Source organism: Malania oleifera, chromosome 2 (genome assembly GCF_029873635.1).
Source record: "Malania oleifera isolate guangnan ecotype guangnan chromosome 2, ASM2987363v1, whole genome shotgun sequence".
In the NCBI taxonomy this organism is placed as follows: Eukaryota; Viridiplantae; Streptophyta; class Magnoliopsida; order Santalales; family Ximeniaceae; genus Malania; species Malania oleifera.
In genome coordinates, this window is record NC_080418.1 from 151359387 (window position 1) to 151384283 (window position 24897).

General features: G+C 37.8%; 1 protein-coding gene across 2 annotated transcripts; it reads left to right on the forward strand.

The window, feature by feature from the left end:
• The first annotated feature begins 2217 nt into the window (after window positions 1-2217).
• Window positions 2218-24555, forward strand: LOC131148595 (transcription factor Pur-alpha 1). 2 transcript variants are annotated; one of them, XR_009135011.1, is made up of 6 exons: window positions 2218-3148; window positions 3277-3324; window positions 23319-23459; window positions 23580-23822; window positions 23981-24217; window positions 24439-24555. XR_009135011.1 is itself a non-coding variant. In XM_058098417.1 (5 exons), exons 1-5 carry the CDS (start codon window positions 2894-2896, stop codon window positions 24131-24133), a joined length of 840 nt encoding a protein of 279 aa, XP_057954400.1. In that variant the 5' UTR covers window positions 2255-2893; the 3' UTR covers window positions 24134-24555. The 2 variants fall into 2 exon arrangements, 1 of the variants encoding a protein (XP_057954400.1); XM_058098417.1 differs by having other exon boundaries at window positions 2255-3148; window positions 23981-24555.
• The last annotated feature ends 342 nt before the right edge of the window (window positions 24556-24897 follow it).

The following is a 24897-nucleotide window of genomic DNA, read 5'->3' on the forward strand; positions in this document are numbered from 1 at the left end:
TCCTAGTGTTAAATTGTTTTTCAAGTAAACCAGGTAGGCGAGCGGAGCAGGCTCGCAGGTAGAGGGGCTATTGTACTGCCCTTTTTAAGAGTGAGTATTCTAGTTTTGGGGTGGCATGTTTTTGTAAAGTCTTGGTATCAGTAAGGGTAGTTTTGAGAGAACATTGATGTTTGTATATCATGGGATGATTTGACACTTTGGTATTGTATTATGTGTGGATTTATTTTATATAATTGGCTTCCCGCTGTTTAGGTTAATGTTTTGATATTAAGATAGGGGAAAAGATTTTATTTTATTAGCAGGATGTTACAAGTTAGGTTACTATATTCACACCTGTGACCCATCTGCGGGTTCGGGGCGTGACACTAATAGTCAAGGTAAGACTTTTGGGTTAGGGATGTGTTTGTGTAATCCCCTAGAATATGTTATGGATTTTTGGGATGTGTACGGATGTATAGAACTTTGGTTATTTATATTCTGGATGGTTTGTAAATATTGACTTCCGTTGTTAGGTTTGTTTGTATGAGATAGTTTGATTATCCAGTACCCTATTTCGGGTCGGGTTATGTTGTTATGGTATCAGAGTTTGTGACGTGACGGATGATTGACTTATTGATTATAAAATAAAATAAAAAATGGTATGAAAAATCAGGGCGGCACAACACACACATGATGAGGTGGTTGAGTATACTCAAACTTATGTTGCCTACAAACAAAACAAGATGGAACAAATAAAGATCATAAGGTTGTTGGAGCCTCTTTGAGTACCAATGAAACCATAGGATAGTGTCTCACTTGATTTCATCACTATCTTGCTTTATATTTGTGGCCACAAATATATTTTCGGAGTATGATACTTTTATACCTGCACCAAACTATTGTTTGACAGAAGAGACAACACAATTGTTCTTCTAGCATATTGTGAAGTATTAGGGTACAAAACATTGTTCGTGGCCAAGGTTTATGTTTCATAGGGAAATTTTGAATAAAAATGTTTAAAATTTTTTAAGTTCATAACTTGACATCTCTTCGAGTTATCACCCATAGACAGATGGATTGATGGACATAAACTACTAGAGGAATACTTGCATTATTTGGTAATCACCAAGTAGAAGAAATTGGGTGCGCAATTACACAATGTGGATAAGCTTTGTATTAATGTGCAATAAAGCTTAACAATTAACATATGTAATTTTGAGATTATAGTGGGATAGTAGTCGTTGCTGCCTCACATGGTGGACAAGTCATATAGAGGAAAGAGTTTGGGAGTAGACATCTTCACCGAATAATAGAGACAAAATGTGGAGATCACCCAAGTTTACATAGAGAAAGCTTCCAAATAGATTAAGAAGTGAGGGGGAGGAGACTATTGCACTTTAACATGGGTTATTCGTTGTTTGTTAAACTCCATCCAAAATAGATAAAGTCACTACAAGGTTAAAATAGGAGACTACTTCACAAATATAAATGATCAATTTTTATCTTGGCTAAAATTGAAAAGGCCTCTTATAAGGTTGGTCCTTCAGTTTGAATAAAGGTGCATGCTATGTTTCACATTAGTCGTCTTACGCCATTTATCGTCAACATTGAAGATTCAAGTAAAAGTTAGTCACCTTTGAAGACAACACAACTTAATAGAAGAGAAGTTAAACTCATCCTTGCAGACAAAGAATCCACATCATTAAGGAAGAAGAGATGGGAGTTCTTAGTGAACTGAAAAGACACCGGTGATGAATAAATTAGCTGGTTGTCAATGGAAGACATGGAATTATTTGTGAACAACGTTGAAGATTACTTAATTTCAAAGTCTAGGAGGATGTTGATTATATAAGTGGGGGAGAAAGTTATGAGTTGAGTTTGTTTAAAGTATTATGTTTGCTGTAATAGTTTGTCTTGTGTTAAACCTAGATGGATATTCATAAAGTAAATAACAGTATAGGTTTTATACAATGATGTGTTTATGTCTTGGTGTAAAGCTTGACTCTTTGGTCAATTTTATATTTCTTAAGGTCAGAGTTAGAATAACTAAGAAAACTTTATTGGAGAAGGTGAATGTCAATGTAAAATTAACTAGCATTTGAAAAAATGTATTTACCTTATTTGCTTCTTTCATGTTGCTTTGCTGCTATCGCGTCTCTCATTTACTTGCTCTTTAACTTTGTATTGAACGATTAAATAGGCAGGACAAAAGACCGAGAGGAGGTGTTGGGGAGACCTGTCAAATAGGCAGGAAAAAAGGCGGCCGAGGTACAGCGTAGCGCCGCACGTGACGTTCGTCGGTGGGTGGTGGGATGGACTCCCATTTATTACCGAGTGAAGGGAAGTGAAGTAGTAGTAAGAAACGTAACAATTGCCCATCCTTTCCTTTCTCCATTCTCCAATCTCCACTCTCCATAGTGTGGAATTTTGGGCGGGGGAGCGTAAAAACCGCGATGTTGTTGTTGGTGCGAGGGGAAGACGTTAAAAGCAGCACGAAGACGCGAACCCGGTCAAATGGCTCGGGTCAAAACCCTAATTTGCAGAAGCAGCCCAACCAAACTTCCATTTACCTACACATCTACCTGCAAGAACAGCTTTCCCATACCCATTCCACCCTCCATTGCGATACAAGTACCGATCTCCCTCCCCCGCTACTCTTTCTTCTGATTCTCTTCTCTCCTATTCTTACATGATGATGAAGGCGGTGGTGATGACGAAGATGATGGTGCTCAAGACCTGATGCTCAATTCCACGAAGCGCATGCCAGCGTTTCGGCTGAATTGAATTCCACAGCAGTACGACGAACATGCTCTTCTTGTAGCCTTCGGTTACACTCAATCAGGAGTTGGCTTTGGAGTTTACGAAAGAAAATAATCTTCTATATATATTTTGTTTGGAGGAAAGGGTAAAGGATATGGAGGGTAACTCCGGAGGAACGGACGTGGAGCTTCACTGTAAGACGCTTCAGGTGGAGCACAAGCTGTTCTACTTCGACCTCAAGGAGAATCCCCGGGGACGTTATCTAAAGATTTCGGAGAAGACTTCCGCCACCAGGTCCACCATCATCGTCCCTTCTGGCGGCATTTCTTGGTTCCTAGATCTCTTCAATTACTATGTCAATTCCGACGAACAAGATGTTTACAGCAAGGAATTGCAGCTCGACACCAAGGCAACTCCTCCCTCCCGTACCTTGTACTCTTCCCCTACCCCCTCCCCCTCCCCCTCCCCCTCCCCCTCCTTTTTCTTACCCCCTGGAGGTTGTGTTTGATGTCTTCTTCCTTTCTTGTTTAATTTCAGGTGTTTTACTTTGACATTGGCGAGAACCGACGGGGTCGGTTTTTGAAGGTAACTTTCCTAGTTTGATGAGCTGAAGTGCAATTCCATATCAGTTGTGAAGAATGAGAAGAATGAATAAGAATTGCTAACCTCAGTGCTTCCTTTCACAATTTTTATTTGGGGTCTGATTTATGGAAATGAGATTTGCCTTACACTGTCATTTTTCCTCATCTTTATTGCTCCTTTTCATCATGCTCTGCTCTGCAAGTTTTATCATTTGAGAGATACTGCTATTTTTGTAACTTGCTGTTCTTGAAAAATATCAATTGTGATACTTCTCTTATTGGATTTCGTATACTTGCGATGCGAGAATTTTTTTTCTTGATAGTTTTCTAATATAACTTGCTAGTCTACTTTCACTTAACCAAAATGGCACAACATATTATTCAGAATTTTCATCATTAGTCATGGATCAAGGGCGATAGCTCTAGGATCTCGAATGCTACTGGTGCTGGTCTGATGCTGGCCTAGCAATGCTCTGACGTTGATGCTATTTCGTGAGGTTTTCTCTCACATAGAAAAATCTTTTTATCTCTCATAGCGATATCTTGTTCTGTCATGGTGTTGGTAGATTTCCATGGTGGGGGCTCATTTAGTTCAGATCGAAGGGAAATCCTTTGACCTGAGATTGGATAAAGTGGTTAAGGTGATAGCTCTATTCGTTCTTGAGAAGAATTGGAGCATAATCGATGGGTAAGACTTCCGTTGGCTTCTGCAACATGATCCTCGCAAGGATTTTGTCTCTTGATGGAAAGTCAAGTAAGGGTGTTCAATCTCAGGTTGGTTTCCCTGAATACTGGGTGGCGATACAGGTGACAATGTTAGGTAAGTTCTTGGAATTAGGGCATGGATGGAGAGGCAAGAGATACTCTATATTTGTTCCTAAAGGGTTCGAAGGCAGTGGGTGGCTTCATCTTAGGGAAGAATTTAGTGTTCAGGTAAACTCTTTTCATCCTATCACTAATGGTGTCAGGAGTAATAATAATCTTTCATGGAGTCAGGTAGTTTTAGGTAATAGACTTGATGTTGTTGCTTGTGAGAATTCTAAGGATAAGCCGTAGGTGGTGTGTGTTCATCGTGGGGGCAAGATGCAAGAGGGGCTGAGTCCAATGATGACAAAGGGGTAGTGGCAACCGAGGGGTTGAGTATTCTGACAAGGATTCCGACTGAGGGGCTGAGTCTTGAGGTGACTAGGGCTTCTTGCTTTGATGAAGGAGTGATGAAGATAGGATGGGTTGAGTTTCGGTCTTTGAGAATAACACCTGACCTGCGCCGACTAGTTGATAGCAACATAAGCCTTTTAAAAGAGATGATGGGCCTTTTAGTTAAGGAGGCCAAAAATCAGAATTTTGATCCTTCTTGGAGCTTATTCTATGAGAAAGTAAGCAATCTGGTTAAGCCTTAGTTGGGCAACTGAATGGGCAGACCCAAAAGCTTATTTCTAATGGCGTTAATAGTCCAAATGAAAGTCAGGTACCCAATATGAATGCAGCGCATAGTCCTTTTAAATCTTGTGAGGCGGAAGGACTTCAGCTTCCTCCCAAGTAGAAACAAGATGCAACTGCATCAGTAAATCGGTCAACATCAAATCAAACCCATGGTGACCAAGAGGAGAGGAGTAGTTGTTCTGACAATATAAAAGAGAAGGAGGTGGGTATAGGAAGGTTGGTTTCTAAAGATTCAATTAATATTAGTAAGGGTAATTATTTTCTTGTTAAGAAGAAGTATGTTAAGGATGTAATTATGGGAGATTCATTTAAGAATATTTATTATTGTGAGAATGAAATTCAGGATTTTATTGTGAACTCCGAAGGAATGTCTGATGGTAATACAATTAATTCAGATAATTAGATAGATCAAAAGGTTTACATTTTGAGGAAACATCTAGAAGAAATTCAAGAATCTTCTAGCAAAATCGCAACTTAAGAGAGATTCAAAAGGTGAATTAAGTATAGTGGAGGAGCCAATTGGTGAGGGGGCTAGTACTGACAAGGATAGTAAGAGATGGGGGGATTTTTCGGATGGCGATAGTGTGAACAATAGTGATTTTGATGTGGCAAGGGCTTACTTTTGGATTAAATTTGGGATTAACGAGGTTATTCTTCTGATTCTTCTACTGATCACCTCGGGGACTTATTTTACGTGATGCCTCCTCCTTTAGAAGGTATAGATGGAATTAATATTTTTGAAGATGATGGTCCCAAAGAAGAACATAAGGTGAAGGATGGTATTTTGCCTATTCTTACTTAGAGTATGTTAGATGACTGGGGCCTCATGTTATCTGGTCAAGGAGGAAAGGAAGTTGGGCTTGATGGTGGCTAATGTAAGGTGAAGGAGGGTCAGAGTTAATTGGCTAATTTGAAATGTTCAGTGAACTTATGATGTCAAGGGATTAAAGAGGGGGTTTCTTGATTGATTGAAGTAATTATATTTATTTTTATTTTATTTTTTCTCTTTTTATGTTTTTCTTTTGTTTTTTCCTTTTCTTTTTAAGGGTTTAGTATCCTCCCTATGATTGTACATTCTTTTTCCAAATATATATTCATTTAATATTAAAAAAAAAAATCATTCATAATTCTCATCCTTTCTTACTAGCTTCTTTTGGAAAGAAAAGGTTTGATCCAACCTTAATAATTCTGCATGAATATAACTTATTGGCCTCTCCACTCCTTGATATGATGTGGGGAGCTCTGCATTATTGTTTTATTTATTTATTTATGCTCATTTGCATTGGGCTTCTTGTCCATCATTTTTGTACTTCCTATTTCTTCTTACTAATTTTTCTTATTTTATCTAAAAATGGGATGAATAGGAAAAATGCATTTAATTCACCTTCTCTTCATGCCAATACCCAATAATTTGAGCAATTGAAGAAAAACCTCTAGTTAATGTGATTCCTAGCTTTCTCAATGTTAATATTACAAATCAATCCAAGATATTACATTTCATTTTAGATTATTACACGTATGGTAGCATTTGACTTCCATTTTTAAAGCAAAAAATGATCCGCATATCTTGTTTGGCCTACTAGTTGAACTATGTGTTGCTTGTTAATGATTGCCTTACTACTCTAACCTTTGACCAATTCATCGCTTGCTTTTTGATGTTTGACTAACCCCTTTAATTGGAGGCCAACTCATGCCCTCTTACCCAAATTCTAGGTCTTAGTACAATTGTTTCTTGTGGGTCAGTGCCTTTAACCATTTTAGAGGAATCTTGTCTTTATATTTAACATGTTTATAAAGACATTTCTCCTTAAGTGAAGTTTAGGCTTCTTTTTTTGTGAAAGCAAAAAACACGATTTTAAAAATCTTTGCTTAATTGTCTTTGCTAAGTGATTCCTGTGGGTATTGCTAGTAAGGGGCCGTTTGATTAGCTAGGATGTAATGTGCGGGTCTAAATTGGAAAGGGGGGGGGGGGGGGGCTTGGGTCTTGGAAATTTTGTGTCTAAAAATATTCCCTCTTGGCTTTCAGGGTTCCCCTTAGAGGATTTTTTTCTTTGGCATATAGTCATTAAATGTAAATCTCGATTACATGTGAATGGTGGGGATACTAATTTGGGATTAATATGGTCATTGAAGAGTTTGTGGAGGTCTATCTTGTTGATTTATTGCCTTTTCATTCCTTATACAGAGTGTGGTTTGGTTGCGAGTTCTCATATCTGTTGGGAAGATATCGTGATTGGTAATGCTTCATTGGGTTCACTTCTTTTCCTCTTCTTTATTGTTTGATTTTGAGGCATTATGTTTTTTTTTTTTGGATGGTCCTTTGTCTTCTTGGGAGTTCCGCTTTGGTAACCTCTTTAGGATAAAGAGGTGTATGAGCTCTCTTCTTTGTTGTTTGTGTTGGATAATTGTTGTGTTCCCTTTGATGTGGATAGTCGTAATTGGTCTTTGGATTCTTTGAGGTTTTGTTGTTGCAATTCTTTTTGTGATTTTTTTTGACTAGTGCTAATTTCTCCCTTTAATTGCATATAAAAAATTTGGAAGACGAAAGCTTCCCCAAAAGTTGAGGCTTTATTTGGTTGGTTGTGCTTAGTATGCTTAATACCAATAACATGTTGCAGAGTAGGAGACCTTCGAAGGCACTTTCTCCATTTATGTGTTTTTTTATGCTTTAACGGTTTAGAAACAACTTCTCATTTGCTTTCATACTATGATTTTGCTTGGAAACATGGAACAAGCCTTTTAGTTTATTGGGAGAAAGTGTGTTCGCCTGAACTAGGTGGGGAATTTGTTGTGTATCTCTTTTTGCAACTTTGATAGGAAGAAGGATGCTGTAGTATTATGGAGATGCATTTTTGCGATCTTGTGGAGTTTTTTGGGCTTGTTACTTGTGGACCTCTTACAACTACTAAATGGGTAATTAAAGGAAAAAGGGGTAGCTGGCCATGCCTTATCCAAAAAGTTGTTGGGTCTATATTAGAGGACAAGAAAATAAATGCTTGTACCTTGTCTCGAGAGAACACTAACGAGAAAAGTGAGGAAGACTGTGAGGGTAAAATTGAGGCAGAAATTAAAGAAGTAAGCCTAGAGGTAGAAGGGTTCAGTGAGCATACTTAGATAATTTGAATCTTTATGGATAAGATTGAGCGACCTAAAGACATGATGATGGAATTAGGGGGGAGAAGGGTGATTTAGCTGGAGGGGAGATAAGAGTTTGCAGACGTTATACTTTTGCAGGGGGACAATTTAGAGGATCAAATTCAAAAGAAATAGTGCAGTGTCTTTTTCGAAATTGATCCAAGTTGCTGCAAGGGGTTGTTTTTTGTTGAATATGAAAATATACTCAAACTAGATGATGATGTTGAGAGGTGTTCAAAAGTAGACGATGATCTTGGTAGTTTTTGCGATTTTGACTCTGGCTTATTAGTCAATCAATTGAGAAGTGAGATAGATATGGGAGGAGAAGACAATTAGGAAGAACTTGCTTGGGATTTGTGCTTTAATGGAAGAATGGAAGAGATATTATAGAGTAAGAAACGACTACTTACACCTCAGTTTACACAGGAAGAGTGCCTTTTATTGTCCTCTGATATCAGGCAAGGGTTAGAAGGTTTTGTTAAGCACTGGTCCGATTAGAGTAAAACTTTTATTGATAAGGGGCTTTTGCACCTTGCTCCTGAGCCTATTCATGAAAAGTTTGTCATTGATGTTAGTCCTCTAGGTGTCGAGAGGGGCGATGATGTGGAGATAGCAGATCCAGTGGGCAATCTGAATTCTTTGGAACTTGGAAAAGGTATTCTTCCTATATTTTTTTAAGTTCTTTTTTCCTGTTAAGTCTTTATGCCACAATGAGGGAACCAATGGGGGGAGTGACTTTGGTGTTGGCCGAGGGGCTAGTGAGAGGGACTATAGAGACCCAAATGTGCTCATATATTATATTGGGTTAAAGTTAGTGAGTCCTGTAGGTGTTGAGGTCAAGTTGGGGTTGAGTTCAAAAACTTACGGGAGGGAAAAAAAAAAAAGGGTGGAAAAGACTTAAAAAATCTGGTTTCTTGCATCAATTATGGTGGAAGGGGATAGGGAAAGGGGTTAAGCGTGTTAGATTATGAAGATTATTAGTTGGAATGCTTGGGGTTTAGGGGATGCTATAACGAGGTGTTTGATTAGGGAGGTTTTATAAAGGAACTCACCTGATATTGTCTTAATTTAGGAGACTAAGCTTGAATTAGTAGGCGGGGAGGTCGTTAAGAGGGATTTGGGAAGGGCGATGAGGATTGGGTTTTTGTACCTTCTCGGGGTGTGTGGGCGGCATTCTAATGTTGTGGGATACTCCGTCTTTTATTAGAGTGGATATTTTAGTTGGTTATTTCTCTCTTTCAGTCGTTCTTGAAATTAGAGATAGGGATCTGTGGTGGATTTCCTCTGTGTACGGTCCTTCTAGGTCTGTTCTTAGGGGTTCTTTTTTTGGATGAGCTTTATTTTGTTTCTAGTTTTTGCTTGTTGAGGTGGATTGTGGATCGCGATTTTAATGCAGCCTAGTTCCCTCAGGAAAAGAAGGGGGGTGGTAGGGTTAATGCATCTATGTGGAAGTTTGATTTGGTTATTAGGGAGTGTGGGCTAAGGGATCTTCCCTTGGGCAATGCCAAGTTTACATGGTCAATAGGTGGGGTTAGGGAGGTGACTAGTAGAATTGATAGGTTCTTGTTTTCTAATGACTAGGAGGAGGAGTTCCCTAGTCTATCTCAATTAGTATTACCTATATCCACCATCCACGTCTGATCATTTTCCTATTCTATTGGAATCTAGGAAAGTGCCTTGGGGCCCTACCCCTTTTAGGTTCGAGAATATGTGGCTATACCATGGCTTCTTTCTATCCTTGGTTAGGGATTCGTGGAGTGAGGATGTGGAAAGGGGTTGGGAGTGGTTTAGATTTATCAAGAGGTTGAAGAAAAAATGGAAGTATAGAATAGGGAGGTGTTTGGAGATATTAAGTTTAGAAAGTATACTATTCTAGGAGATTTGGAAGAGTTAGATAGAAAGGAAGGAGTGACCCTTTCAATGGAGGAAGAGGCTAAAAGGATTTCTCTGAAAAATGAATTGGAAAAGTTGATCTTTAAGGAAATGAGAAGTTGGAGGCAAAAGATGAAGTTTAAATGGGTTAGAGATAGAGATTATAATTCTAGATTTTTTCGTAGGATGGCCAATAGAAAAATGAGAAAGAATTTGATAAGGGAGATGGAGGTGGATAGGGGGTTTACTATCACAAAATGTAATAGAATTGCTTCAGAGATCACCAATTTTTATTATAATTTGTATTTTGAGGAGTATGAAAGTAGGCTGGTGGTGGTGGTAAGGATTAGAGTGGGATTCTTCACTTCTTGAAGTCTTATGACATGTGAATTGGGTTTTTTTTTTCAGACCAAGTTATGTGTTAGAAGGATTTTCGATCGATGGGGAGGAATTAGATGCAAGAGGAATTAGATGCAAGGGTGTCTTAGTTCTACAAACATGTTAGTGATTGTAAATAGACATCCTAGGGAGTGGTTTAACACAAGGAGGTCTTTGTCTCTGCTTTCTTGTTCACCTTGGTAGATGTGGTTTAAGTAAGCTGATTTCTCATGCTCAGGATTTAGTAAGATTAGTGGCTTATTGGTTGGTAAGGTTATTGGTTGGTAAGGAGGGGATACACTTGTCCTATATTCAAGTGGCAGATGATAACATATTTTTTTTGGAAGATAATGTTGGGAAATTTCAAAAGGTTCTCATTTTGTTTAGAATTTTTGAGAAGGTTTTGAGGTTGAAGATCAACATGTCCAAGACTCTGGTGGCTGGTGTTAACTTAGATATCAGCAATATAGAGGGTTTTCAGATTATTTCTGGTTCTGCTTCTTTGGCTTGGCCTTTATTGTACCTTGGTCTCCTTTAGAGGGCATCCCTTTGTTTGCTGCTTTTGGGGATTTTGTGATTGAGAAAGTGGGAAAAAAAGGTCAGAAGAGCGGAAGAGACATGAGGGCTTATTTATCACTGGAGGGTTGTGTTATTCTCATTACTGCATCCCCTTCTAACATTCCCCTTTAAGTATGGGTATGGTCAGGGTTTTGGAGAAGTTGATGAGAGATTTCTTGCAGTTGAACAGTGGTGAGAACAAGAGGGATCATCTTGTAGGTTCGGTTGTGGATAGGAGACCTAAGTCTAGGAGGGTTTTGGGGCTTAGAAATGTCATATCTAAGAGTATCTATTTTATAAGAAAATGGTTATGGAGGTTCTTCTTGGAGGCTATTCCTGATGGTATCATGTTAGTAGAAGTATGGGTTCATTGAAGTGGTTGGGATATTTAGTTGAAGTGATGAAGCTTCCCATGCAAACCCTAGGAAGTTCGTTTCCTAGGTTACAGGTCTTTCTTTCCTCTTTAATTGTTTAAAAATAGGCAATGGCAAATAGAATACGGTTTTGGGGAAGACATGTGGGTGGGTGAGACCTCGTTGGAGCTGTTGGTGCTTTGTTTAGATTATCTATTGTTCATAATGTATTAGTAACATTTTTTTTTCTTGTTTAATGGGGGCTTTTTTTCTTGGGATTTACATTCCTTTAGGATTCTCAACGAAGGAGAGGTTGAAGAGCTTACTTCGTTGTTAAGAGTGTTGAATTCTTTTGTTCCTAAAAAATCAGGAAGATGCTTGGGTATTGCCAGGGTATTCTTTGGGTTCTTTGTCTTCTAAATCTTTCTTTTTCCTCTTTTGAGACGTGCAACCCCTTGGCCATTTCCTTTGCATCATGTCGTTTTGGAAGCCTAAGGTTCCTTTTAAGGTTCATGCTTTGACTTGGACTCTCTTAAAAGTATTAATACAAATGACTTGTTACAGGTAAGGAGGCCCTATAAAGCTCCCAGCTCAGATTTGTGTATGCTCATGCTAGTGAGACTGCACACCTTTTTCTTCATTTTTGGATGGCGAGGAATCTTTGAGATTCTCATTTCTCCCATTTGATGAGATGTGATTGGCTTCACAAAATGTGTGCAAGTACTTATGACATGTTAGATATTGGGATTTTGATAACAGTAGATGTGGGAGGGCTCTTTAGTTTTGTACAGTGCATGCAATCTTCTAGACACTGAATTGAGAGGTATGCAAGGATTTTTAAAGCTCCATCGACCTCTCCCACCCAGCTGTGGGATATGATTTTTTTTGCTTCTGTACTTTATTTAGTTATTAATATATTTTTGTTATTTAAAAGAAATATTATAGCTAGAGTTACTCATGAAAGCCCATGGAAATTCATGTCCCAGGTATCCTCTTTGTTTTTTCTGTGTAAAATATAAAGTGGAGAGAACCGTAGGGTTTGGTTCTGAAGTATCCCTTTGTTAGGTGATTTATGTTTTTCAATTGCCTTTCCTTAATCTTTTCGTTTTTACTTTCTGCTCTGCCCTTATTTCTTCTTTCTTCATTTGGTTTTCTTTGTAGAGATATGAATGTCAGGGAGACTGAGGAACTTTCCTCTCTCTTAGGTTTGTTAGATTCTTTTAAGAGCTCTTATGCTAGGGATATTAAGTATGCTGCTTGCTAGTGGTGATGTCACAATTACTGATCACTTCTGCAAATGGTGGGCAAGAGCACGAGATGCTCTCTTCTCTCTTCTATAGTTGCTGCTCCTTGGCATCATGGCCGCCATACACCTGAAAGGAGGGAAGTGTTATCAATCCTTTCATATTGAAGGGAATCTGTTCAATCTAAGACTGGATAAAGTGGGAAAGGGAGTTTTTTGTTTGTTCTCAAGAGTAATCCAATGCAATAGCTGATGGGTGAGGATTTCTCTGGAAGCAACGAAATGTTTCTTGGATGGTCTGGTTTCAATTTTTGGCAGGATTGGAAAGGTTTTCTGAAGTTTCAGATTTGGTATTGTGAGATGTTGGTTAGCAATTTGACCAACACAACTTGGGTAGTTCCTGGAGATGGGGCTGGGATGGAAAGGAAAATGCTTTTCATTCCTGGTGGGCCAAAAGGGGATGATGGCAAAAATTCGTGCAAGAATTCTGGGCCTTGGTTAGGGTTTTCCGTAATGGAAATGGCGCTGTTGGTGATTCACAAAGAGGCGGTTGTTCTTAGAGGCTAGGTAGTGCCCGTGGAGAAGAATGAGATATGTGATAGTTTTATAAATTTAGTTGTGTGATGCAGACGCAGAGGCAGTGGGTGCTGCAGCAGATGAAGCAGCAGATGCAATCACAACAGGTGCAGCAACAGTCTGTTGTACATTGTTGGCTGGACAGCACCTTTGTATGAGGACTACGAGAGGCAGCTAGTGTTTCATGGGGGGATGGGAGTGCAATGAATATGAGATGGAGTGAGCCTGGGTGCCTGACCATCAATTTGGACGTGAGCTGGATTTTGGGTAGTCTAGGATTTGAGGACTTGGGTCGTCTGAGTCCAAATGTCTTTAGTGGTGACCTGGTCCAATTTGCAGTCCTATGGTCCTTGAATAAAAGTCGTCATTCTCCTGAGGCTCATAGAAGTTTAGATCTTAATGGGCTTCCTTTCCAGGCCCAACATTCTAACTAGCACAAAGAAGGTAATCAGCCCATTCTCAACTCATGTGAAGAAGTCTGTACAGCACAGGGAGATGGACGGCATGAATCCAGTTGGGCAGACTCTGCCCAGGTACAGTAGCAACTTGGTCAATCTTGGGAATTCAGCTGGTACTCCTGCACTAATGGTTTGAGAGGGTTGCTGGCAGGATGAGGCTTGATCAAGAAGCTGCCTTCAGTGTTAGCTGAGGGGCCTGCACTCAGTTTCAGGAAGGTGGTACGGGTCCTCTTTTAGGTTGTGATCTCCTTTTCCTCTCTTAATATATATTCTTTTATTATTAAAAAAAGTCTGCTGCTTGGATTATTCTGGTATTTTTTCTAAATCATTCACGGAGGCCTAAAATTCCTTCAAAGTAAAAGGTTTTTTGTTTTTTGTGGATTGCCATTCTTAATAGAGCTAAAGTCATGTGTTGCAGCTTCAAAGATCATACATGGCTTTCTTCCCTGATATGTGTTTTATGTGTTATGCTTGCTCATTTATTTCTTTGTTGTTTTATGGCTCAGTGCTTATGGAGCAAGCTTTTTTAGTTTGTTGGGACAGTGTTGAAGGATTTCTTGTTGATTAATTTTTCAGGTTTGGGAGGCAAAAGAAAGCAAAGTTTTTTTTGGAGTTGTGCAGTATTTGCAGTTATATGAGTAGTTTGGTTGGAGAGGAAAACTCTGATTTTTTTGGGATTTTGTTTCATCCATGGATTTGATTTGTGACAGGATTGTTACTTTGGCCTCTTTGCAGGTGATCACTATGACCTTATCTGCCAGAGTGATTGGCTGGTCCTTTTAGCTTAGTTTCTTTGTTCGTTTTTCTTTTTTTTGGATAAGAAAAAAATTTCCTAGTAATGAGAACAAAGTACTAATAGGCTGAGGACAGGGTGTCCTCATACAACAGTAGTAAACAACTAAAAAGATAACAAAACAGCTTCCGTCCAATTTTTTTGAAGATAGGACATCTAGAATCCTCAAAAAAACTAAAAAAATGGGCCCCAAAAGAAGCCAAGAACGCCATTATCCCATAATGAACGTGGACAAAATGAGTTCTCCCTAAAATTTCTCGTATTCTTCTTAAGCCAAAGAGTCCAAATGATTGAATGTTACCCCATTCCATAAAACACGTCCCTTTCTACTTGAGCCAAAACCCAGTAACTGGCTCGGTAGATACCTCTCTCGATTGTATGCGCTGCCAAGCTTCTCCGAGATTTGAAAAAGAGCATTCCTAGGATACATTGTCACTTTACAATGAAGAAAAAAGTTAGCGTTTGTTTCATTGGACTTGCCACACATCAAGCATATGTTGGGACCAAGAGATGTGTAGGGCCTTCTTATTCGTAACATGTCACATGTGCTTCACAGTCCACATGAAGGTCTAATCTTTGAAGGGACCTTATCCTTCCAAATGGCTTGTCTCCAAGGGAAAAAAAAGTTGGGTGAAGGGGCTTTTATGATATGCGAGAAAAATGATTTAGAGGAGAACAACCCTAAGGAGTCACCCTCCCAAAATTGCTCATCCTCTATATTGAAAGTAGCATAGGGGTCCAACATAGGAAGCAAAGTGGTAGGGTCAACCCCTCTTTTGTTGAGATTCCTTTCAAAAAAGGGGAAATCCCACGAGAGAGAATCCTACTTATAGAAATAATGAGCTAATAGGTGCATTGTGAAGAGAAGAAATTTTAAACAATTAGGACACCTTCATGTCTAAAGAAACTTCACCCACCTAAACATCATCCCAAAAATGGACTCTATTTTCATTACGCGCACTTTGAAATAGGTTAAGAGGAAAGAATTGACATGCTACTTGGGACACAAACTTCTAAGGGCATGCATGAGACATAATACCACTTCTCTAGTCTCCCGCCCATTTCGAAGGGGCCTATATTTACTTTTAATCACCTTGTGCCACAGGGAGCCTAAACCTCCAGAACCATTTGCCCATTAGGGAGATGTTTTTGGATACCATGTTGCCAAGTTTCAATCATCTTTAAGATTTGGGCTTTCTAATAACCTTCCAACTAACAAGATGATCCCTATTACTCTCTATAGAACCCAACAAGAGGAAATCACACACCAGACTCTTTTTTGCCTTCGAAACCTTTTAGGACTCTCAGAAAAGAGAAAGATAGATAGGGTTGTTGGAGAGAGAAGCACTAATGAGTGTGATTTGACTCCCAAGGGACAAGTACACCCTTTTCCAACCCTCTGAGAGGTGGGTTTGGAGTTTCATAGTTTTGTTTTTTTGTATTTGCTAGCTTTTGTTTTATACTTCCCTCTTTCTTGATGAATTTATTTTTCTTTTCTGAAAAAAAATTCATTTCTTAATGGTTGGTATTTAATGAATTAGAGCCAAATGAGGACATAAGATCAATCACCAAGATAACATAAAATTTGTCAATCCAAAGGGTCCACAAAATAGCAAAATTGGTTGCAACTAGCATAATGGTAATGGTGTTCATTATCCATTGCATAAGGTTTGTGATGGTTGTGACCATCACCTCTTGACTCTTACTATTAAGCAACGTTACAAAGCTGTCATTCATTATGTAACGTCTCAAAGCAACGTTAAGAAGACGTCATTCATTACGTAACGTCTGCAAAAGACTGGTGTCTAAGTAGAGTAGATCTACTAATGTTGCTGATTTTCGGCCTATTAGTTTGGTTATTCTTAGTGTGTGAAGATTGTTGCGAAGGTGCATGTGAATAGGCAGAGTTTAGTATTAGGAGATACGACTTCTTACGCTCAAAGTGCTTTTGTTGGGGGGGAGGTGATGGCAAATTATGGATGCCATTTTAGTGGCTCATGAGGTTGTGGAGGATGTGAGGAGGGGTAAAGGGAGAAATATTGTGTTCAATTGGATTTTTAAAGGGCTTATGAACAAGTTGGAAGTTTTTAGATAGGGTTTTGGAGAGGATAGGCTTTGGTTGTAGGTGTAGGACTTGGAAGAGGGTTTGTTTGTCTCGTGCTTGACTTAATTATTATCAAATATCAATGGAGAGTCTTAATTTGCTGATGATGTTATTATTCCCCCCCTAAAGGATCATGAGGAGTCCTTTTTAAATGTTGTTACCATTTTACAACTTTTAAGTGTGTTTTAGGGTTAGAAGTTAATTTAGGGAAGAGGGGGATAACTGATATCAACTTGGGTGTGGACAGAATTTGGAGTTGGCTTCTGTAGTGGGATGTGCTGCATTAGATTGGTCTATGATGTATATAGGGATTCATTCGGGTGATAATCCTAGGTTGGTCAGTAGCTAAGCATTTGGATGGGTGGAAAGGAGCTATGTTTTCTTTAGATAGTCACTTATTTAGTCTTGTTTTTCTAGCTTCCCGTTTTATTTTTTATCCATTTTTAAAGTTCATGTGGGGGTTGCTAGGCCTATAATGAAAATAATGAGAGGCCTCCGTTGATGTGGAGTAGGGGAGAAGGATCATATGGTTCGGTGGGAGGTGTTGTGTAGGTATAAAAAGGAGGGAGGGTTGGGTTTGGGGAATTGGGTGTCTAAAAATATTGCCTTCATAAGTTAATGGTTATGGAGATTTTCTTTAAAGGAGAAATCTCTTTGGCTCAAGTAATTGAAAGCAAATTTGGGTAAAGATATAATGGGTGGGATACTAATGTGGGTCTTAAATCTTCTTTTGGGAGTTCTTGTATATGTATATCTCAACTCTACCCAAAATTTATTTCCAAATACCAATTTTTGAGTGGGCAATGGGCTTTGCATTCATTTTTGGGAAGACCCATGCATGGGATACTCCGTTCTTGTTGTGTTGTTTCCTTATTTGTATTGTCTTTCTTTGTTACATGATGGGCTTGTTTCTTATTTTTTGATTTCTAATGGTAAGTATTTTTCTTGGGATTGGGATATACATTTTTGTAAAGCTCTGAATGATAGAGCGGTGGTTAAGCTTGCTCTTGGTTTGAGATTATTGGAGGATTGCTATCCTTCCAATAGGGAGGATTGAAGAAAGTGAAGTTCGGAGTCTTTGGGGGATTTTTTCTTGTAAACCTTTCTTTGAGTTCTTTGGTAAAATTTGTTTTTTTTTTTTTCCATACATATTATTTGGAAGGCCAAATTTCCCTCTAAAATTAAGGCTTTTATTTGGTTGGTTCTTGATAAAGTAAACACTGACAATATATTGCCGAGTAGGAGGCCTTGTAAGGCCTTATCCGTAGATATGTTTTTTCTTTGTTTTGATAGTGTTGAATCTGTGTCTCATTTGTTTTTGCATTGTTTTTTCTCTTGGAGGATTTGAAACAGTCTGTTTGGTGTTTTTGGGGAACATTGGGTTTGTTTGGGGAACATTGAAACAGTTCCTCGGATATGTTGGCCATTTATTTTTAAGCTTTGGAAGGAGTAAAGACATATCAACACTTTTGAAAATGTGGGTTGTGTGCTGTGTCATGCGTAATGTTGTGTGTCATGGTATGATGTTTCACCATCAATGGCTTGTGGGGTAGGTTTATGCAAAAAGCTAGAAAAAGGGTTGGAAGCCATAATCTAGGCCTTGGAGGATGCAAACATGAAAGCCATGGATTTGACTAAAATCCTTGGATGCTAGTGTGGCTTATTGGTGTTATTGCATTCTTATAAATAAGTGAACTATGATTCCTTGAGCATTTTAATTTTTTGCCTGAAAGAATAATAATGGCACAAAAAGCTCCCGTTTTTTTTGTTGGGAAGGTGTAGTACTAATGAGCTTCCTATCCTTGAGGGCCACTGTGGGTACTTGTTGATTTTTTGTTGTGCTACAATTGGATTTTTATTTTTTATTTAGTTTTTGATTTTGAGCTATGATGCCAATTCATTTGCCTCGAAAGTGTTTGTTCTTTATTTACTTGATTTATTTTTCGAGTCCATTATTTACTTGATTTCTAACTTTAATTGTGATGCACTCAATGCTTAATCTTTTTACATATAGTCGGTCCCAAGCCCGGGTAAAGGAGGGGGTTGCGTTAGGTATTGACAACCAACCTGAAGCATGTCAGATCTTTATGATTAGAATCCTTACTGATTATTCTCTTGGGCATCACCTATGAGCGATGCATTGACTTAGGAGTGAGCATTGTTTGGTTAACTGAACCGTACCCGACCGTTAACCGAACTTTGGTTCGCTAGGAAATGCGAACAAGAGTCGAATTGTTTAAAATAGTTAATTGAAATTTTGCTAATTGCTTTTTTTGACCAATATTCAATGGTTAACTGAATCGATCTGTTAAGTATAATTTAAAATTTTAAAGTCACTACAAATAATATATATTTTTTTGGCAAAAGACACTAACCTCCCTTGAGGTTTGGCAAAAAGACACGAACCTTTCCTGAGGTTTTAAAAATTTCAAGGACCTTCTTTGAGGTTTCAAGAATACTAAGAACTTCCCTTGAGGTTTGCCAAAAAGACACAAACGTCCTCTTGTATTTTGCAAAAAGACGTCTTTCGAGGGGAGGTTTTTATCTTTTTGGCAAATCTCAAGGAAGGTTTATGGAATTTTTGAGACCTCAGGGGAAGTTAATGAGGTTTTTGAAAGTTCAGGAGAGGTCCCTATATTTTTTCAAACCTTAGGGGAGGTTAGTGTTTTTTGCCTCTTTTTTTCATGGTAAACATGTAACTTTAAAATATTCATCATTAAGTTTTAAGCCCCAATCTTACTGTAATATAACTTTTTTAAATTTAAACTATTAAAATGTTATATAATATTATATACAATATGTATTATATATATTTATAATTTTTTGGTTCAGTTCGATTAACTGTAATTATTGAATGGGCTAAATTGAAATTGAAAAAATTAAAAATTTTGAACCTAAATTGAATCGAAAAAAATGGTATGATTTTTTGGATTTGTTTGGTTCAGTTTTGCAGTTTTTCTTGCCCACTCATAGTTTCACTTATACCACCTAGTGGTAGCGAAATATGAGCTAGAGTCGGTTAGGTCGTTGCCTCAAAGTGACACACTTGTTGGCACCCAAGTATGGTGTTCCCGCATCATTCTAGAAATGGGTGGATGAAGAAGTTGACTTAGGAGACTAGGAGTAGATTATCAACTTGGAATATAGGGATACTCACAAGTAAAAGCATAGTGGACACAATGATTAGAAGAAAAATTAATTTAATCCGCCTTCGAGAAACTAAGTGGGTATGGAGAAAGTGAAACTGAAAAATTAGGAGAAGAAAACATAAGAATGGTGCAGGAATCATTGTAGACAAAGACTTTAAATCAATTGTGTAGATGCCAAAAGAGTAGGGATAGAATCATAAAAATCAAGATGGCCTTGGGCCAAGAGATTATAAATGTCATTGTGCTTATACTCTTCCAATAGGCTTAGCAGAAAATCTTAAGAGAGAATTTTGGGAAGATATGGATAGTATTATACAAGGAATATCATGGACTGAGAAAATACTCATAATAGCTTATTTGAATGGACATATTGAAAAGGATGATAAGGGTTATGAGAGGATACATGGAGGACATGGATGTGGAGATAAAAAGAGCATGTGGATATGATCATGGTTATTAAAATCATGATCTCGATTGTAGGATCATATGATTCTACGATCCATATTCACCCAAACGATCCAAGACACAACAAAAATTGGAATCAAGTAGAATCGTGGTATAATCGTAAAAGAATTAGTAGAATCGTAGAATCATACAGATCCTACTCTGTTACCTAGATTGGGATTTTTTCCCCCCTTTTTGGGCATCAATAATGTGGCCCAATGCATGCTTTTATTTGGCAAAATGGCTCCCAGCCTCCCATCAGTGAACAGATTCAGCAGAATCTGCACCTAATTTCCCTGGAGTTCAACGCCTCAGCCCTCTACTCATTGAAATTCATCAACCCTGCACCTGAATTTCTCTCCTATTTGACAAGCAGAGAGCCCTCCATCTGGTGACTGGTGTTTGTTTAGCAGCAGCTAGCAGTCTTGCTGTTTGATCAACAGTTCTTTGGCGTTCAACAACCAGAGTTCCTGGGGTTTGACAAAAACTCAGTCCTCAGTCCTCTTCCTTCTTTGGTGTTTGACAAGAACACATCAGTCCTCTTCAACACAGAGTTCTTGTTTGATCAGCAGCAGCCAAGGAAAGAGCCAAGCCAGCTGGCCTAGCAGAGCTGCAGGGGTATGCTTTGAAACAGATTTTGTGCTTCTTGAAAAGACTCCATAGTGAGCGCTGTTTTTCTCCTCTTCTTTGTCTTCTTCTTTTTCGTATTTTTATTGTTTGAACTCTTTATTGTGTTTTTAACTTCTTATACTTACGAAGTTACTAACCAAGCTTTTAACCTTACGACTTGTCATAAAGTTCCACATATATAATTTATTGATATTTATTTTACATCGAAAGTAGAATCTTACGATTCTCGATCCGATTCTACGATTCGATCCTGCAAACCCCTCCAACAATCCCACTTAGAATCCCGATTCTAACAACCTTGGATATGATCTTAGACTTCACCACGTCATATGATTTTATTATAATGAACGCTTGCTTTAAAAAGAGAGGAATACTTAATAACTTTCAAAAGTAGACAAAATAAAAGTTAAATAGATTTAAAAAAAAAAATAAAAAAATTAGGCGTGTAGGTCATTTATCTTGGAAGGTTGTCTCATGTGAGAGCCTAAGTACACAACATAGAATTTCAGGTTAGGTATTTGTACTAAAAAATAGAAGAGAAAGGATAATATAAATTAGTGCAAGTGAACTAGATGGTGGAACCTAAAGGGGGAAAATATAATAAAATTCAAGGATAAAATGATTAAAGATGGTGATTAGACAATAGAGAACGGTGTTAACACAGACTTTTTGGAGTAGGATAGCTAGTTCTATTAAAAAGTAACAATAGATATTTTAGGTGAATCAAGAGGAAGAATCTTGGATGGTAAAAAAAGTTGGTGGTGGGATTAAGATGTCTAAAAAACTATAAAGACAGAATTTGGTTTAAAACATGGCAAAACTGCAGAAACATAGAAAACCTTGAACTTGGTAGGTGAGAAAAGATGCAAAAAAGGACGTTAGTGAAATTAAACATAGATCATTAATAATTTATAATTTTATATACTAGATTAGATACAAAAGAAGCGGAAATAGATATATTTAAACTTGTTAAATTTAGAGAAAAAAATAACAAGAACTTAGGTAATGTAAACTGCATAAGAAGTGAGTATGATATTGTCTTGTTTGAGGTAGAAAACATGAAAAAAAGATGGCGAAGTTATTTTAGCATGAAAACCAAGTAAAAGACTTAAACTTAGAATTTACAAATAAGGAAAAAGGCTAGAAATATGAGATTTATGGAAAAAAGTAGAGTTAATGATGTTAAGTTTACATTGAAAAATATGAAAAATTGTAAAGCTATGGGACTGGATGACTTCCCAATTGAAATTTGGAAGTGCCTAGGTGATAATGGAATTATGTGGTTAACTGATTTATATAACAGAATTATTAAAAAAAAAAAACTAAGAAAATGCCAAACAAATGGAGGGAAAACACTTTAATACTAATATAAAAAAAATAAAGGAGATATTCAAAATTGCATTAACTATTGTAGCATTAAACTTATAAGTCATACAATGAGACCGCCGGGGGGGGGGGGGGGCGCATGGTAGTTGAACAAACATTAAGATGGAAATGAGGGTTGAAGAAAATTAATTTGGTTTTTTGCTTATGAAATCCACTACATAAACTATTTATCTTTTAAGAAGATCAATGAAAAAGTTTAGGAAAAAGAAGGGACTTACATATTATTTTTATCGACTTGGAGAGAACGTATAATTGGATACCTAGGGAAATTCTGTTGTAGGCTTTCAAAAAGAAGGACGTATGTTGTAGGTATATTGATTTTGTTTAGGATATGTATGATGAAGTAATGACTAGCACTAGGACTACAGGTGGAGAGGCTTGGAATTTTCAATCACAATAGGAGTACATCATGGATCTTCTTTGGGCCCTTACCTTTTTGCTCTAGTGATAGATAAACTCAGTAGGGGTACCCAAAATGAGGTTTTGTGGTATGCCATTTGCAGATGATATTGTCTTGATTGATAAAACTACGGTAAAACTAGGGATGGGGTAGAATTTAAGTTAGAATTATGGAGATAAGCTTTAGAATCTATTTAGGATAATTAGAAATAAGACAAAATATACGAAATATAATTTCAGTTATAGTAGGAGGAATATTGGAGAAAAGGTTAAACTTAGTTGTCAATAAATCAATCACACTAATAGATTTCGATACCTAGGGTCTATTGTGTAAGCTGAAGGAGAAATTGAAGAAGATGTAATGTATGGAGTTTAAGCAGGTTGGGTAAAATGGAGAAGTGCTTAGAGCGTGTTGCATGATTGAATACCCTTAAAACTAGAAAGGAAGTTCTATAGAACGACTATAAGACCAACTATGTTTTATGGATCAGAATGTTAGGTAATTAAGAAACATATCCAAAATGTAAAAGTTGTTAGATGAGAATGTTAAAAATGGATGAGTGGATAATGTTAAAAAGATAAATTAAGGGATGACATATTTGTGGTAAGTTATGCATGGCTCCTATAGAAGATAAGGGTGTGATGACTTAATGGTTTGAGCATCTGCAACGTAGGCCAAATAATGCATTAGTAAGAGTGAGTTAGTTACTATGAGGGGCAGTGGAGGGAATAGGGGTAAACTAAAAATAACTAGGAATGAGTTAGTAAAAATTTAATAACCCTGAATTTGTCAGAGGAAATTGTCCATGATCATGTAATTGGTGAAAACGATTCATGTACCGACCCCACCTATTGGGATGTAAGACTTGGTTTGTTGTTGTATTATTTGCATGATTTTTGAAATTGTGAATAGGAGATGGCAATTAATAAGGTTTTGATTATAACTCAAGACTACAGTTTTTGTTATTGTAATAGATTTATGTGCACAGGTATTGGAAGCCTCTGTTAGCAGGAAACGATTAAGAAAGGTGACATGAAAATCCAGGTTTTGTTGCTATAATAGAGTTACGTGTGCAGGTATCTGAAGCTTCTGTTAGCAGAAACCGGAGTACAATCATTGTTCCTGCAGGGAGTGCTCGAGATGAGGGGTGGGCAGCATTCAGGAACATTTTGGTGGAGATCAGTGAAGCATCGCGGCTTTTGATGATGCCCAATCAGGTTTATTTGTGTTGCATTCAATTGTTATTGCATTTTCCAGTTGCCTATTAGTTTCTCCTTTCAGAGGGATCTCACTTATTCTTTCTCCTTGCCCACGGGTGTGTGCATGCTTCTAAACAGCAAAATTCTGAGGCTTCAGAGCGTCTTGTTGGCCTTTCAGATGATGTTGGGGCGGGCTTCATATCTGGACACAGTAGTCAACCTGCTGCCGCATCTGAATTGAATGTAGACAGGTCGGTTGAACTCCCACCACAAGATGAAATTGGTAATCTTGGGGTTTCAAAAGTGATCAGGGCGGATCAGAAGAGGTTCTTCTTTGATCTTGGAAGCAACAACAGGGGTCATTTCCTGAGGATATCTGAGGTGTGTTTTAAGAGGAATTTTTTTATGCATTAAATTAAAATGCTGTATTTTCTCCTGCACCAACCCTCCCTCCGCCCCTCCCTCAGGAAGGGGCCTAAGCAGGTGTCAAGTCGAATTTGAAATGGTACTGGAGTTTGAAAATGGCATTGCAATTGCAGGTTGCAGGATCAGATCGCTCTTCCATCATCCTTCCGCTCTCTGGGCTGAAGCAGTTTCATGAAATGGTGGGTCACTTTGTGGAGATCACCAAGGATCGAATTGAGGGAATGGGTGGCGCGAGTGTTCGGACAGTGGACCCCCCACAAAGGTGAATTCTGAGTTCACTCTATAAAGAAAGAGTTTGAAAGAAAGGCAGGAGTCCAGTCCCATGGAGGGTTTTCTTAGAGCTTATCTAGGTACGTGGAGGAGAGTGGTTTGTTTAGGGCTGCAACTTAACATTCTCACGTTCACTCTCACTCCCACTACATGTGTTCTGTTATTTTGTCTGTGTCATTCAGAATTCAGATTCAGTGTGGAAATAATCTTGCACCTCTGTCGGATCTGCCAGAGAAGTTGGGAGTTGTTATTTCCTGTCTAACCCTTTGAAATAAAAAAAAAAAAAAAACTGTATTTTCAGGTCAGACGCGGAATAACAGGGAAAGAAAATGCCAGAAAATTGTACTTGTGATTGTGACGGTGTGGTGGCTGACGTTTACAATAATTAATCATTTGTGGGGAGACGATTCTCTTCTTATCTTCTTCCTTTTTTTTTTTAAAACCTTTTCCCCAGCTAATTGTTGTCATGGTTTAGAAACAGCTTCTACTGCAGCTTCTTAGAGGCCAGAATTTTATACGGTTTAGAGTTTGAACTTGTGTTTATAAGCAACTTTTTTGATTTATCTGCGTTTAAAGTAATTATCTATCAACAAATTAAGCATAAGCTTGAAGAAGGTAGTTTATCAAATATTCATATTTGGCGAGTTTTGTAATTTGGAATTGTATTGGATTTGAATAAGATGTATAAAATTATATTGAAATTTATTTAAATTCACTCAAATTAACACACGAAATGCATGCTTTCAAATGCCATTTTTCA

Excerpts from the sequence above, each read along its gene's own strand:
- LOC131148595 (XM_058098417.1), top strand. The coding sequence starts at position 2,894 with ATGGAGGGTAACTCCGGAGGAACGGACGTGGAGCTTCACTGTAAGACG. Across the intron at positions 3,149-3,276 it reads AATTGCAGCTCGACACCAAG|GTGTTTTACTTTGACATTGG; the intron begins GCAACTCCTCCC and ends GTTTAATTTCAG. Across the intron at positions 3,325-23,318 it reads GACGGGGTCGGTTTTTGAAG|GTATCTGAAGCTTCTGTTAG; the intron begins GTAACTTTCCTA and ends TTACGTGTGCAG.